Source organism: Protopterus annectens, chromosome 1.part0, assembly GCF_019279795.1.
Source record: "Protopterus annectens isolate FY-2018-M chromosome 1.part0, PAN1.0, whole genome shotgun sequence".
In the NCBI taxonomy this organism is placed as follows: domain Eukaryota; kingdom Metazoa; phylum Chordata; order Ceratodontiformes; family Protopteridae; genus Protopterus; species Protopterus annectens.
Window position 1 is genome coordinate 1,360,056,211 of NC_056725.1, and position 15,486 is coordinate 1,360,071,696.

Below are 15,486 nucleotides of genomic sequence, written 5' to 3' on the forward strand. Positions count from 1 at the left end.
ATATGGTGTCTTGCCAGCTGTGTACATTTAAAATGGTGGTGCCAATTCATAGCTCAATTATGTTATAAGAAAGGTAATAATGGAGAACAAGGGACCACAGCAGAATTTTTGTGTAACAATTAGAATGCTAAGGTAGTAGTATAAATTGACAGATGCTACCAGTGTTCAGACCTTTTTGAAAGAAGGCACATCATTTTGCTCTTTCTACCATCTACAGTATTTTCCACTTACACAAGCAAGTGCATTTTTTTAAAGAAATGGTATATCCCTTAAGAGGGGGGGTGTGGTGGAGAATAAAACTTTTGTTGAGGACAGCCCTCATTGATGATATTTAAGTTGGAATTTTGTTCCACTGAATGAATTTCAAGAAGTGCTGTGAATTTATTACCAATATATATATATTTTATGTGTACGTTATTCAATTCAGCCAAAGTTATTCAAGTCAGGTCATATACTCTTCGAATCCCCTTAGACATAGCTCTTAACCTCTTACCTCCAGAATCGGGGGGAAAAAAACTATAATTAGTGATGTTGTTGTTGTCTTTCGGCTTCTCCCGGTTAGGGGTCGCCACAGCGGAACTCCGGTCCGCTCATGATTGGCAGTAGATTTTGACGAACGCTGAGGTGCCAGCTCGACGTTCAACCTTCAACGAAGGCACGCCCATTTATGCATGTCTTTCGAACGCCCACCCAACCGCAGGGAGGACATGCAGACTCCACACAGAAGGTACTCCCCACACTCCAGCCGAGAATCAAACGGGAGAACCTCTTGCTGTGAGGCAACAATGTTCTCTAAAGAGAGAGGGACTTTTTTTTTTTAATTATAGACACTGGTAACCTTAAAGAACAAGAAGACTTTAATTAGATTACTTTTTATGAAGTAAAATAATTCTGTAGTTGTAATAATTCTGTTTTTTTTTTTTTTACTGTAATTAATCACCTTTACTAAAAATCCATCAAGTTTTAGAAGGACAGAGTAAAATGCTGAGCCAAAATCAGAGGCAGACTCATACCTCTCAACTATCCAGATTTTCGCAGAATGTCCAGATTTTTGCCTCATATTTGTGTTCTGTTTTTCATAAATGTGTGGTTTTCTGGCAAATTAATGGCAAATCATTAAAGATTGAAGTTAGAAAATAATGACAGACATTTGAGTTTCAGACTTTATACCCTTCAGAAAATTCATGCTAATGCAAAACCTGTTATTCTATCAACTAATTTGTAAGAACAATATTTAAAAATCATCCCTGTTTTTGTGCCTTTGTCCCACTTTTATTTATGGCTTTGTCCAGATTTCTTGCTCTGAGGTTGAGAGGTATGGAAGCAGTTGAGAGGTATGCCCTGCACTGCTAGTATAAACTATCCACAGTCACAGCATCTATAGACTAAACTGGCTCCCGTGCATATCGCTCAGCTATCTGGATTTTTTGGTCTGTTCCTCAAAAAATGTATGGTTTTCTGGCAAATAACACAGGACTGAAGTCAATAAATAGCGACATACGCTTGAGTTTCAGATTTCATATCCTTTAGAAAATGCATACCAGCACAACCCCTGTTATTCTAACAGTTTATAAGAGCAATAGTTACATGCCACAGCGGAACTCCGGTCCGCTCATGATTGGCAGTAGATTTTGACGAACGCTGAGGTGCCAGCTCGACGTTCAACCTTCAACGAAGGCACGCCCATTTATGCATGTCTTTCGAACGCCCACCCAACCGCAGGGAGGACATGCAGACTCCACACAGAAGGTACTCCCCACACTCCAGCCGAGAATCAAACGGGAGAACCTCTTGCTGTGAGGCAACAATGTTCTCTAAAGAGAGAGGGACTTTTTTTTTTTAATTATAGACACTGGTAACCTTAAAGAACAAGAAGACTTTAATTAGATTACTTTTTATGAAGTAAAATAATTCTGTAGTTGTAATAATTCTGTTTTTTTTTTTTTTTACTGTAATTAATCACCTTTACTAAAAATCCATCAAGTTTTAGAAGGACAGAGTAAAATGCTGAGCCAAAATCAGAGGCAGACTCATACCTCTCAACTATCCAGATTTTCGCAGAATGTCCAGATTTTTGCCTCATATTTGTGTTCTGTTTTTCATAAATGTGTGGTTTTCTGGCAAATTAATGGCAAATCATTAAAGATTGAAGTTAGAAAATAATGACAGACATTTGAGTTTCAGACTTTATACCCTTCAGAAAATTCATGCTAATGCAAAACCTGTTATTCTATCAACTAATTTGTAAGAACAATATTTAAAAATCATCCCTGTTTTTGTGCCTTTGTCCCACTTTTATTTATGGCTTTGTCCAGATTTCTTGCTCTGAGGTTGAGAGGTATGGAAGCAGTTGAGAGGTATGCCCTGCACTGCTAGTATAAACTATCCACAGTCACAGCATCTATAGACTAAACTGGCTCCCGTGCATATCGCTCAGCTATCTGGATTTTTTGGTCTGTTCCTCAAAAAATGTATGGTTTTCTGGCAAATAACACAGGACTGAAGTCAATAAATAGTGACATACGCTTGAGTTTCAGATTTCATATCCTTTAGAAAATGCATACTAGCACAACCCCTGTTATTGTAACAGTTTATAAGAGCAATAGTTACATGTTATTCTAACAGTTTATAAGAGCAATAGTTACATGCCACAGCGGAACTCCGGTCCGCTCATGATTGGCAGTAGATTTTGACGAACGCTGAGGTGCCAGCTCGACGTTCAACCTTCAACGAAGGCACGCCCATTTATGCATGTCTTTCGAACGCCCACCCAACCGCAGGGAGGACATGCAGACTCCACACAGAAGGTACTCCCCACACTCCAGCCGAGAATCAAACGGGAGAACCTCTTGCTGTGAGGCAACAATGTTCTCTAAAGAGAGAGGGACTTTTTTTTTTTAATTATAGACACTGGTAACCTTAAAGAACAAGAAGACTTTAATTAGATTACTTTTTATGAAGTAAAATAATTCTGTAGTTGTAATAATTCTGTTTTTTTTTACTGTAATTAATCACCTTTACTAAAAATCCATCAAGTTTTAGAAGGACAGAGTAAAATGCTGAGCCAAAATCAGAGGCAGACTCATACCTCTCAACTATCCAGATTTTCAGAATGTCCAGATTTTTGCCTCATATTTGTGTTCTGTTTTTCATAAATGTGTGGTTTTCTGGCAAATTAATGGCAAATCATTAAAGATTGAAGTTAGAAAATAATGACAGACATTTGAGTTTCAGACTTTATACCCTTCAGAAAATTCATGCTAATGCAAAACCTGTTATTCTATCAACTAATTTGTAAGAACAATATTTAAAAATCATCCCTGTTTTTGTGCCTTTGTCCCACTTTTATTTATGGCTTTGTCCAGATTTCTTGCTCTGAGGTTGAGAGGTATGGAAGCAGTTGAGAGGTATGCCCTGCACTGCTAGTATAAACTATCCACAGTCACAGCATCTATAGACTAAACTGGCTCCCGTGCATATCGCTCAGCTATCTGGATTTTTTGGTCTGTTCCTCAAAAAATGTATGGTTTTCTGGCAAATAACACAGGACTGAAGTCAATAAATAGTGACATACGCTTGAGTTTCAGATTTCATATCCTTTAGAAAATGCATACTAGCACAACCCCTGTTATTGTAACAGTTTATAAGAGCAATAGTTACATGTTGCCCCCCCCCCCCCCCCCCCCATTATTTAGGCTTTGCCCAGATTTCTTGAGCTAAGCGGTCGAGCGGTATACTGCCGTAACGAACAACATGTACGGTCACTTTACTCATGTGTCATCCTTATTTAGTGGTGATAATATAGCACACTGGCCTAACCACCTTTCAAACTATGCTTAGTTAGGTGCTACTTATTCAAATCGTAGCAGCTCTCCCGTTTAATGCAGCTGCTCCTACCTTACGGAAATCACCCGGTATTCTGGATCTACAGTTAGGCACAATCCAGTGTTCTCCATTATCTCTATATAGAGGCAGTGCATGATCAGTACCCAAAAGAATACTAAGTTGCACAGAAATAGCTCTCAACTGTACAGATTTTCGCAAAATGTTCAGATTTTTTGCCTCTTATTACTGGCCTACTTCTCATAAAATGTGTGCGTTTCTGCCAAATCAGAGAATTGACGTCATCAAATAATGACATGTTTGAGTTTCAGTCTTCATATCCATGAGAAAAAAATGCATACTAACACAAAATGCTCTTATTTTAGACATTTTCTAAATTTATGAACAATATTTATAGTCTGTCCCTTTGTCTCCCCAATTACTTTAGGCTTTGTCCACATTTCTTGCGCTAATAGGTTGAGGTATGCACAGAATATTCAGATTTTTGCCTCATGTTTTAGTCTGTTCCTCATATTTTTCAGGCAAATCATTGAGGCTTGAGACTGACGTAATGGCAGACATCTGAGTTTCAGACTTTGCATCTTTCCGAAAACATATTCTAAGTTTAAGGCCAATAATTAAAATATTTTATGTTAGGCTTTTGTCCCAAATTCTTAAAGAGCTGCGCCCATAAATACTACTATAAATGTTCTTTTATTAGGCATGCTTTACAGTTTAACTCCTCATCTGCAGCTATACTTCCATAGTTGAAAGAATTTTGTGCAGTGCATTAAGTGGTCCTCTGGGTCCCACTTTATGTTGTCCTGTAGAAACTTCTGCTATTACATTGGTTCCACCCATGGTTTATCCTAGGTTCTTTCAATTTGTATTTCTACTGCCGACCCGTTTGGGAATATTTTATGACGCTGTAAGCACAGTGCTCCTGAAGGTCCGTTGCGGTTTACAGGACTGTATGTGGAACGGGCTTCTGTTCGGGAGGTACCAGAATTTGGTTTATTTTATAATATATGGTATGGTAATGAAATTCAACATGGCGTGTTGTGTGGTTTCTATGCACATACAAACTGTAAGTAACTGACTAACTAGTCATCGAACTTTACAAAGTTTAGTTTTTTAGAGGTGTAAACGCATACTCCGGAAAGAGCCCATTATTTCCTTGTTGATCTGTATGCATTGCAGTATAAATGTTATTGCTGGTCGATTCAATGTATGGGTGCATTAAAAATGTTATGATAAAATATCTTTGGGGACAGGTACGTGAAGTAAAAGAGACAATGCTTTTATTTTTCTTCAGGCTGTACAGTCGGGTTACTTTTAGCGACTATCTGTACTAATAGGATTGCATAGATTTAGAACAGAGTACGTGCTTACGTTTAGAAATGTAATGGTAATGCCATGTGTGTCTCACAAATGCCTTGTGAGTGTTGCCAGTAATTCAGACGGTAGCACATTCATAAGATCTGAAACCAGTAGGGAAATTCCCGGACCACGTGTTTTATGTGGATTCCAGTACTAACGTAATAATGGAATATGAGAGATGTCATTCATAATACATTTAAACCTATACGCCTGAATTGGTGTAGCGCAGGTGGATCTTGAAGATCACGTCACTTATCCAAAATTAGGGGCAATTGCAAAGGAGTATACTTCACTCTAAGATCCTGGAGTAATACTTTTATAAGTCCTTATATGTCTGCAGTAGTAAACAAGAAAATGCAACTTTCACATTTTGTCAACTGCTTAAACGAGTCCTGATTATTTCATTCGTTGTTTTGCAAAAAATCTCTGTACATTATCCCTGTGAAGATTGGGGGAAGATGGGCGAAGGCTGCCAGCCTAGTCAAATAGAATTTGATACATAATTCAATCATTTGTGTATATAAATGTAAAATACAGGCTTGTGTTCTTACATAAAAGAAAGCACTGTAAAATGTGAACTTCAAGATTGTTGCAACATTGGCATCTGCTGTAAAGAAAACTAAGCCAAGCATTTCAAATGTTCTTTGAAGTTACAATTATCTAAATAGTGGTGCCGAAGTGGCTGGCTGAACATGTGCTTTCTATTGTCTTAACTTAAAGAATCCTTGCTAGAGTAGTAGTAGTAGTGTCTTTCGGCATTTCCCGGTTAGGGGTCGCCACAGCAGAACTCCGGTCGGCTAATGATTGGTAGTTGATTTTTACGTGCCGAGTTACCAGACCTGGAGTGAATTTCGGGTAACCCATCCATGTCTCTACCATATTCATGAATCTTAAACTTTCTCAGCCTCGTAATGTAAGCTAGACAATATGAACAATTCATTGCCTAAACGAAGGTATGCCCATTCACGCATGTCTCCACGCAGAAGACGCTCTAGCTGAGAATCGAACCGGACAGCATCTTACTGTGAGGCGACAACGCTACCGCAGCACCACCACTGCGGGAAAGAATCATTGCTAGAGTGTACATGTGAAATGTCTTTTATTGTTGTAGTTTCCTGAGCAGGTGTTAGATTGCTAAATAATGTAGCCTTTTTCCCTGGGAACTCCAGACTAAGTGTCAAAATTATGTAATTTGGGAGGGCCTAGCAAAGATGTTTGTTAGTGAGTTTAAAAACTATTGTTCAGAGAGAGAGACTGGGAGCATTTTGTCTTGGACCATCAACACCAGCACTGCTTATTTTCTATATATATGTACGTAGGATTGTAGCACTGTGTTTTCTCTTAAGAATAGCTAAAGATTAGAAAGTTAGACAAGTGTTTTTTCTGTTATATCCGATCTTTCCTACTGTATTGTTTTAAGTTTCTGTGTGATCTCTGAACTCTTAGACATCACTCTGGTGTAGTAGTATTGTCTTGTGTTTTAATTATTTATTATTAAATTATTTTAAAAACCTTTACCTGTGGCTGGTTTGTGTAGAGATAAGCTCTAGAGTACATTGCATATTTATAGAGTTTATTGTAATAAGCCACTCTAATAAGCCTTAGACTGAATAGTCACATTACCAATTGGATAATAATATTGCACAGTAATAATTGGACACCCTTTTAAGGGCCTGTGGGTAGCTGATAAGTATTAGCTGGTGGTGGTAGAAATTACTACCGTATAGTCTGGGTAAAGGGGCACAGCTGGAGAATCTGTGTCAGCCTTTCCCAGGAGTGTCTGTGAAGTTGTATAAATACTTATCTCAAAGTGTGTGTTGTGTGTCAGCTACCTGGGCAGGGACATGAAGCACTGGTGGGACAGAGAGGGTACTGGAAGTTAGCTTGCCAGCTAGGCTGAGATCTGGACCCTATAGCTGTGCCAGTGGGGAGTCTTATTGGGTTCATAGGGGTAGGTACTATGCTATCGGCCCAAGGACCTACGTAAACATAGCCAGCAAGGTTCCCTGGCTTACGCCACCCAAGAAAGTTAGTTTCCTTTGCCACTGTCAATCAGAGACACAGAAGTGATCCCCGGGGTGTATGTCCTATTTCTCATCCACTCATCAAGATTTTTCTTGAAGAGTGCTAATGAAGAACTTTGCTTGACATAGATGGGTAGCCTGTTCCAGAGTATGGGAAGTCTCTGGGACAGGAATCTATCCCTCCAGCATGTCCTGTTTATTGTGGTGACAAGGTTTAGGTCCCTAGAGTGTGTAGCTCGGAGGGATTGGGATTTCTTTAGGTGTAGCATGTCCAACAGCTCTGAGTTTGACATAGCTTTATATGTTAGGCAGAGATCACCTCGGAGTAGGCGATATGCTACGGAATAAAGCTGGAGGTTTTTTGAGACTGTCATTGTAGGGCATTTGTTTGAGGCCAGTAATCCTCTTTGTGAGGTACTTCTGTGGCCTTTCCAACTGCTGCAGATGTCTTGTGAGGTACATTCCAAAAGGGGCATTGTACTCTATAATGGGTCTAATGAGTGTCGAGTAGAGGACCTGGAGAGCAAGGGAGCAACCAGCCCCAGACTGTCTGTGATCTCTGTGTGCACTTAAAGGAAATTGTACTTTACTGTGTTTATTTGTTATCCTTTCCTGTTATATGAGATGCCCTCCCTGGTGTTAGTGGTGAGGATTGAGGCTCCTTGATTGCTGGGCCAGGGCACGGTCGTCACAATCCCAAAAATGTGTACCACGCACAAGTTAATAATGTCATAGCTTTTTTTATTATTTATTTTTTAATCACGTAACACAACAGTGATCTTGCTTAGTGCAAGTTTACTTAACCCATTACACACAAAAAAGAGACCAGACTGTAAGTCTGCTTCCCTTCTCGCAGTCACACTTTTATAGGTTCATAAAAGGTTACCAGGCTAATGGCCCTAGAGCCTTTACAAGCCCAGCCATATTTAGCCTGAGTTGCCCCAGTTGTCAGTGGTTAGGTGAGTGAAGTTTGCAGAGCTAAGGGTCTATGGTAGTTAATACTGACTTCCTCTGTCCAGGAGGGATATGGGTGCCACCCCAGGAGTGAATTTCGGGTAACCCATCCATGTCTCTACCATATTCATGAATCTTAAACTTTCTCAGCCTCGTAATGTAAGCTAGACAATATGAACAATTCATTGCCTAAATAATACATTCATTGTTACAGTTCACTACTGTGCCAGAGGGGATGATAATTTCTGCTACCAATTTCAGGAGCAATATATGCCCCTGTGGTTTGATAACCCTGACATCTTCACTGAAAGTCTCAAACTGGTTGTTACCAATGTAATTCAGTACAGGTAGAAAGAAATGAAATGCTATTTAATCACTCTTTCATGAAAAAACTAAATTTAAAGTCCTCTCCCTTAATAATGCAACCACTGAAGTCACTTCTCACAGCATATTATTGGGGTGATAGTGGATGATAATCTTATAGTCCACCCGGATATACAAAATTGCATAAGAAAGACTCCTCAAAAACTAGGGATGTTTTACAGAGCCCAAAACCCTCTCACTGAAGCAACTAAAACTACACTTGCCACTATATTTATCTCCTCCCCACACTTCTTTATGGCACTCCCATCCTTACTAACCTCCAGGTTTCACAAAAGTTAAAACATGAACAATGTTATAGCAAATTGCTAAATTTGCAGCAAATACCCCTTTCAGAACTCCCTTGTCAACTAACATATACATATCTTGCCACCTACAAAATGTCCAGCATCCATCTGCCTAGCCAACACTAAAAGACATTCTACACAGCTTTGTTTCCAGTCCGTCATTGTGATACAGTGAACAGAAACTCCCACCTACAAATCTGTCAAATCTGCTGGGCATTGTCTGTACTCAAACAAGGTTTCTAAGGCCCGGAACTCCTTACCTGTATCCATCAGGTCAGTACACTCCTTTCCATCTTTCAAAACCACTCTGAAAGACTTCCTAGCTAAAATCTGTCTCTGTTCTTGCTCAAAGTCAGTATAAACTATATCCCTAAATGTGAACAAGTATCTTTTCATTCCTTATACCTCTTTACTCTCCTTTCATTTACTTCCTTATATTCTATTCCCTGACTTTTTAAATATACCATAAGCCTGTTTTCCCTCCCTTCATATTGCAATTCCTGTTTGTATTAGACTAACTTCCCTTTAATTTCTCTACAAACCATCTAAAATTTCCCTAAATATTAAATGATTGTCATATAACTTGTAGTGATTCTTAATCAATTTATGACTAATTTACTATAATTATTTAAACTGCAGATGTTTTTGTTTTATTCTTGAAGACTGCAAAATTATTGTTCTTAAAATGTTTTGTAATAATTTGAAGATTTTTCCCCCAAGCCTCAGCTGAAAATGGGCTTCTAGCCAGTTAGATTTTCCAGTTAATCAAATTTCAAATAAATAAATGTAATCTAGTAAGATTTTCCAAGCTTTTTGCAATATAGACAAAGTATAACAAAGTCATTTCTAAGACGCAGTAAACATCGTTTTGAGTTGGTACAGAAGGTCTGAGGCAAATTACTCCATATCTAGACATCTTGGACAGAACAATTTGTCTGTCCATTCCATAGGCCTTCTAGTAGACACTCATGACTTCCTGTCTGTTATAACTTTTAGATGAAAACAGTGCCACCATATTATGTTTTTTCCCCAAAACCTTTTGACATACACTAAAAGTGCATTTCATCCTCATCAGATCCCCAAAAGGGAGGGAAGAAAAAGTATGGGGAGGGTGGTAGCTAGAACAGTGCAAAACAACAATGGCGGCTATAGGGTTCCTGTACAATTTATTTATTTTATTTTATTGTTTATTTTACATTTGTTGACCAGGATAGTCTAACTGGATTTATGTCCATTTTCAGTAGAGTCCCAGGGAGATAAGCTCCAAGAGCTTACTAGACTACTAACATGCAGGTACTAGTTGTTATACAGTTAAATACTACAAATTTTAAACAGTTCAGGAATCTTCACAGTTTATACAAAACATGTTACAAGCATTAGATAAGATATTTTAGACTTTATGTACAAGACTTCATTAGTAACTAGAAATTAATTGTTAAACAAGTGCATACTTCAAGTTTCAACAGTTCAGCAACGCTCACAGTTTAAATAATACATGTTGCCTGCCTTAGGTAGGATGCTTAGAATTATATGCAGAAGAATTTAAATAGAGAGAATTTAAAATACCTATTAGGATAAGATATGTTTTTGCCAAGGATAGGCCTTGATCTAAAAAGACACAGAGCAGGAATTAGGTCTTGAGAGAGTATTTGGGATATAGTATGAGATTAGTCTGGATTTGTACAGGGACATAACCAATGGGTTTTAAGATAGAGTTTCAGATTGTGTTTAAAAAGTGTAAATGAAGACAGTGATGTAAGTTCATGGGGGAGTTGGTTCCAATACTTTCCAACTGTGTTTGAGAACAGAGCATCTCCTGCCATGTTATTAGATTTACATGTTGATACAAGTAGTTTATTAGATGAGCGTAAAGTTGAAAGGTTCTTATATTGGGTAATGAGACTAGCAAGTATTGGGGTACTGGTAGGTTGGAAAAGGGTTTTGTGCGCAATGGTGAGTTGTTTAAAGTGAATCTGATTCAGAAGCTCTAACCAGCCTAATTGTTTCAGATTATGGCAGTGATGGGTCCTAAAGGAGGAAGCAGTAGCAAATCTGGCAATGCTATTGTAAGCGTTGGCTAGCTTGTTAAGGTTATTTTTTGACAAGTTAGTATATATGGAAGAAGCATAAAGAAGTGTGGAGATAAGGTGGGAATAGGCAATAGTGGTTCTGGCTAGTGGGGAGATAAATGTTTTTATCCTATAGAGGGAGCCTAGTTTCCTGTTGACAGTTTTTATGGTATTGTTATGGGTTTCAAAGTTCAGGGGTTTCAAAGTTCAGGTTATCAATGGTTACCCCTAGAAGTTTAGTTGTTGGATCGGGAGATATGAGTGTACCATTATTGGATAAGACTGAAAAGTTCATTGGGAGTGATTTACGGGTAGGAGTGAAGAGGATGAGTTTTTTTTTTTGGGAGGGGGGGGCTTCAAAAGGAGGCAGCGTTGTAGAAACCAATTTTCTGTTTTATTGAACACTGAGTTAGAGTCTGTAGTTGGGATTGAGATTTAGCTGAGCAGATTAATACACAGTTAGTTAAAGGAATAGCTAGGTTGAGGTCATTGATAAATATTGAGAAAAGGAGGATGCCCAATATAGAGCCATGAGGAACACCTAGGGTAACTGGGAGATGTAATGAGTGGTTGTTGTCCCATAGCACTGCCTGCTGTCTATTATCAAGGTAGGAGGACTGGAACCATTTTATAGTCTTTGTGTCCAGAGAGAAGGATTTTAGAATATTGAGAAGTAAGTGGTGGTTGACCATGTCGAATGCTTTTGAAAGGTCGATGAAAAGTGCTGAAGAGAGAAGATTGTTATTACGGTTTTTATTGATGCTGTCAGTGAAGGATAGGAGTGCAGTTGTTGTACTGTGGAAAGGCCTGAAGCCATGTTGGGATTTGGACAGTAAATTGTTCTGGAGTAGGTGGTCTAGTAACTGTCTGTGGATGCACTTTTCCGTTATTTTAGCTAATGGAAAAAGTAGAGCTATGGGACAATAGGTAGAATATTCTCTGGAGTTTCCTCCCTTGTGTAGGGGGATAATGTAGGAGATTTTCCAGATGATGGGAATAGTGCTTTCTTGTATGGTTCTATTTATCAGCAACGATACAGGATAAGCTATGACTTTGGCTGCCTTTTGCAGGTATTCAGCAGGTAGCTGGTCAGCTGAGTGGGTAGTAGGTTTTAGTTTACTTAAGAGGTTGCAGATGAGGGAAGTTGGGAGAGAGAGTTAGTAGTATTGGTTGGATGGGCAGAGCTATCGGCTGTTAGTTGATTAGCAAGTGTCTGGATGGTCTCAGTGAAGAAGGTATTAAAAGCATTAGCAGTTTGCTTTGGATTGTCAGAATTTGATCCTATAGGGGGTGGTGTTGCAGATTGGCCTGGCCTGGTTGAAGTAGTCTGTTTATGCTAGCCCAGAACTTTTGTGGATTATTTTGGTTGGTCTGTTGGAGGTGGAAGTAAAAGTTTTTTTTTATCTTCAAGTATAGCTTTCTTAGTCTCATTTCTTTTTTTGCTTGAATTGTTATTTGGTCTATGGGGTTTTTAGTTGTTCTCCATAGTGCCCAAACTTTATTTCTCTGTTGAATTTTTGCCTGGTTTACTTTGTAAGCCATGGAACGGGTTTAGATTTAATTTTGATGGAATGCTTTGGTGCATGGTGGTTAAGTATTGTTAAGAATTTTGAGTTAAAGTAGTTTGTTGCTTCGTCAAGTGGGAGGTATTTTACCTATCACATTCTTTTAGTTCAGCTTGGACGTTATTGGGGTTAAAGTTTCTGTTGCTTCTTATTGTTTTATATATGGTTGGGTTGTGTGAGCTCGACCTTTGCCTGTTTATGTAAGTGAGAGAATGGTCACTTACATCGTCAGGGAGGGTCCCTACATTATAGAGTTGTTGGTGATTATTTATTAGAATCCGGTCTAGGATGGATTCTTTGTTATTGGGTTTATTAATTCTGGTTGGGGAGTTAATTGTTTATGAGAAGCCATTAAGGTTAATATGGGAGGTTGGTGATTCCTTCCAATTTATATTAAAGTCTCCAAGAATTATTGTCTCTTGGGGAATTTTTGTGGAGAGTTCAGCAAGGATACCTTCCAGAGTGGTGGTGGTGTTACCAGGGGGCAAGTAGATGCATGTTATATTTAGGGATTTGCTGGGATTATGTTGAAGTTTGGTGCTAATGATTTCAGCATTGTTTTCAGAAGAGTAACCAAGATCTAGTATAGATATTTGTAGCTCTTCTTTATAGAGGATAGCAACACCCCCTCCTTTTTTACTTTGCGGTCTTGTCTCAAGATGTTGTACCCAGATGGAATAATTTCAACATCTTGTGTAGTGGGTTTTAGCCATGTTTCTGTTAAACAAAGTATATCAAATAATGAACATCCAGGAGAGCATGGAGATGGGCAATTTTATTATTTATGCTGTGAATATTGAGGTGAGCTATATAGAGTGAGTTGAGAGATTTAGATGGGATATTTGGGGTAGCGGGAACATAAATTTGTGGTTCTGTGCTTGTTTTTTGCCCTGGTCCTGGGTTAGGATGAATGTCCCCATCTTGTAAGGAGAGGTGTAATAGTTTGTTTAAGGGATTGTGGAGGTTAAAGTAATGATGAAGAGGTTTTTTAGATTTTACATAGTTTTATTTGATATGGGTCAGTCTGATATTTAGCAGGTAAATAGCTAGGTAAAGATGTTATATTTATGTATTCTGGGGAGTTAATTAGAGATATAGTACTTGTTTGTGCATTAGGGAAGTTCAGCTATAAATATTTTGACTGTTCATATGAGGTTAGCAGGTAGGTTGCTGTTAGAGAAAGTAGAAGAAAGACAATGATTAGGAGCCTTAGTTGGATTTGGAAAGGTCGTGTTTGCATAGTGACTAATAAGCTTACTGGTGTTCTTTAAAGGGGAGGAGTTATACTAGGGATGATTAGAGAGAGGTGCATGTAGAATGTTAACAAGATGACTGTTGTGATTGGATTGGAGAGGAAGAGGGTGTGGTGAGGATGTATAAGCTTAGGAGCAGTAGGAGTGAGTGGAAATTGGGGCTAGGGGAGTGGAGTGAGCCCACAGGGCAAAGAGAGGTAAGGAGCTGAAAAGAACAATCAGTTGAAGCAGGGATTACAGTAGGTAGGTAACCCTAAATACTGGAATAAAGTTAAAAGGGTAGATAATAGAGCTATTTGGAGGGTGTGTGAGAGCTAACCATAAAAATAAATAGATGTTATGGGCTGCAGTTTAGTAGCAAGTCTGTGGATAAACAGTATATAGCAAAGGTTTAGTACAGGTCAGAAGGCTTCAAGGCCTGGAAGGGACAAGTCTGCCACCTGGTGGCCCAAATTAATTTATTGTAAGCAGGGTAAAAAAGGAGGGAGTTTAGGTTCCTATTGCAAGAAAAGGAGTCGAGGTCCGGAGACAAAAATAATGTGAATAAAAATGCTGACTTGTAGACAGTCACCTATGAAATAAATGCCTTCCTGCCTCAAAACAAACTGTTGTGGTTAATATTCGTGCAGAGACTTGTGACATCCAAAGTAACCCAAAACATGCCCATTTACCAGTTTTTCTATTAAATGTTGTAGAATTATGTAGCTAGATTATGTTATGTAGGAAGTAGCTGTAAAACTTTATCAAATAAGTTATTAATAAATCTACTCACAAATTACAAAGAGTCCTCATACACAGGGGAGATGTGATAATATACTTTTGGGAGGCAATAAAGAGCATAAAAAAATAGGTTCTAGCACTATTAGTTTCTTAACTGCATGTTTATTAAAGAAACCTGAACCTTGAAACCTCTGTGTTTACTCAGTAAACCTAACTGTTGATACCTGTATAAGTACTCAACATTCCTCAACATCTAATTTTGAAAATGAACATCAGTTTAAGTAATTGTCCTCCAGATATTAAAGGACCATTTTCAGACACCAATTAACATTCAAAGTCATATTTTAGGCACTGATTTGCATTCATATGCAGTGCCAGATTACAATACAGGCAACGTGGATGGCAGCCTGAGGCCCACAGCCAGCCTCTCAGTATCCAAAAAGTGACAAAGTATTACACACTTCATTTATATTTAAAATGCTAAACTGCATTCCTCTAATGCATCAGACATTTGTGCTACTGCCTGGCTGCTACCTCAATGCTAACTCAAAAAACAATTCTGCGCATGCATTTAAACTCGGATATGATTAATGTAAACCACAAAACAGTCAAAAAAAAAAAAAAAAAATACACAGCTGCTTCTTTGCAGAGCCAGCGTCTAATACAAGGCTGATATTCTGCATGATTTACTGATGTACAATCACCATTGCTATGTTCCATGATTGTGCATCAGTATGTTGTTGTTGTGTCTTTCGGCTTTTCCCGTTTAGGGGTCGCCACAGCGGAACTCCGGTCTGCTAATGATTGGTAGTTGATTTTTACGTGCTGAGTTACCAGCCCTGACGCACAACCTTCAACGAAGGTACGCCCATTCATGCATGTCTCCATGCAGAAGACGCTCTAGCTGAAAATTGAACCGGACAGCGTCTTACTGTGAGGCGACAACGCTACCGCAACACCACCACAACGGGTATTGTGCATCAGTATCAGAAACTGAATTAAAAAATAATTCAAATTTGTACTTCATAGTG

At 38.6% G+C, this 15,486-nt stretch overlaps 1 protein-coding gene across 2 annotated transcripts in view; it reads left to right on the top strand.

Annotated features, from left to right (window-relative positions):
* The first annotated feature begins 4,651 nt into the window (after positions 1 to 4,651).
* Positions 4,652 to 15,486, top strand: part of ZBTB24 (zinc finger and BTB domain containing 24) — a 325,243-nt gene continuing 314,408 nt past the window's right edge. Inside the window, exon 1 of one of the 2 annotated variants that reach the window (XM_044066819.1) lies at positions 4,652 to 4,821. In XM_044066819.1, coding sequence (XP_043922754.1) covers positions 4,682 to 4,821 — 140 coding nt within the window. In that variant the 5' untranslated portion in view covers positions 4,652 to 4,681. The other variant, XM_044066828.1, reaches the window with a different exon arrangement.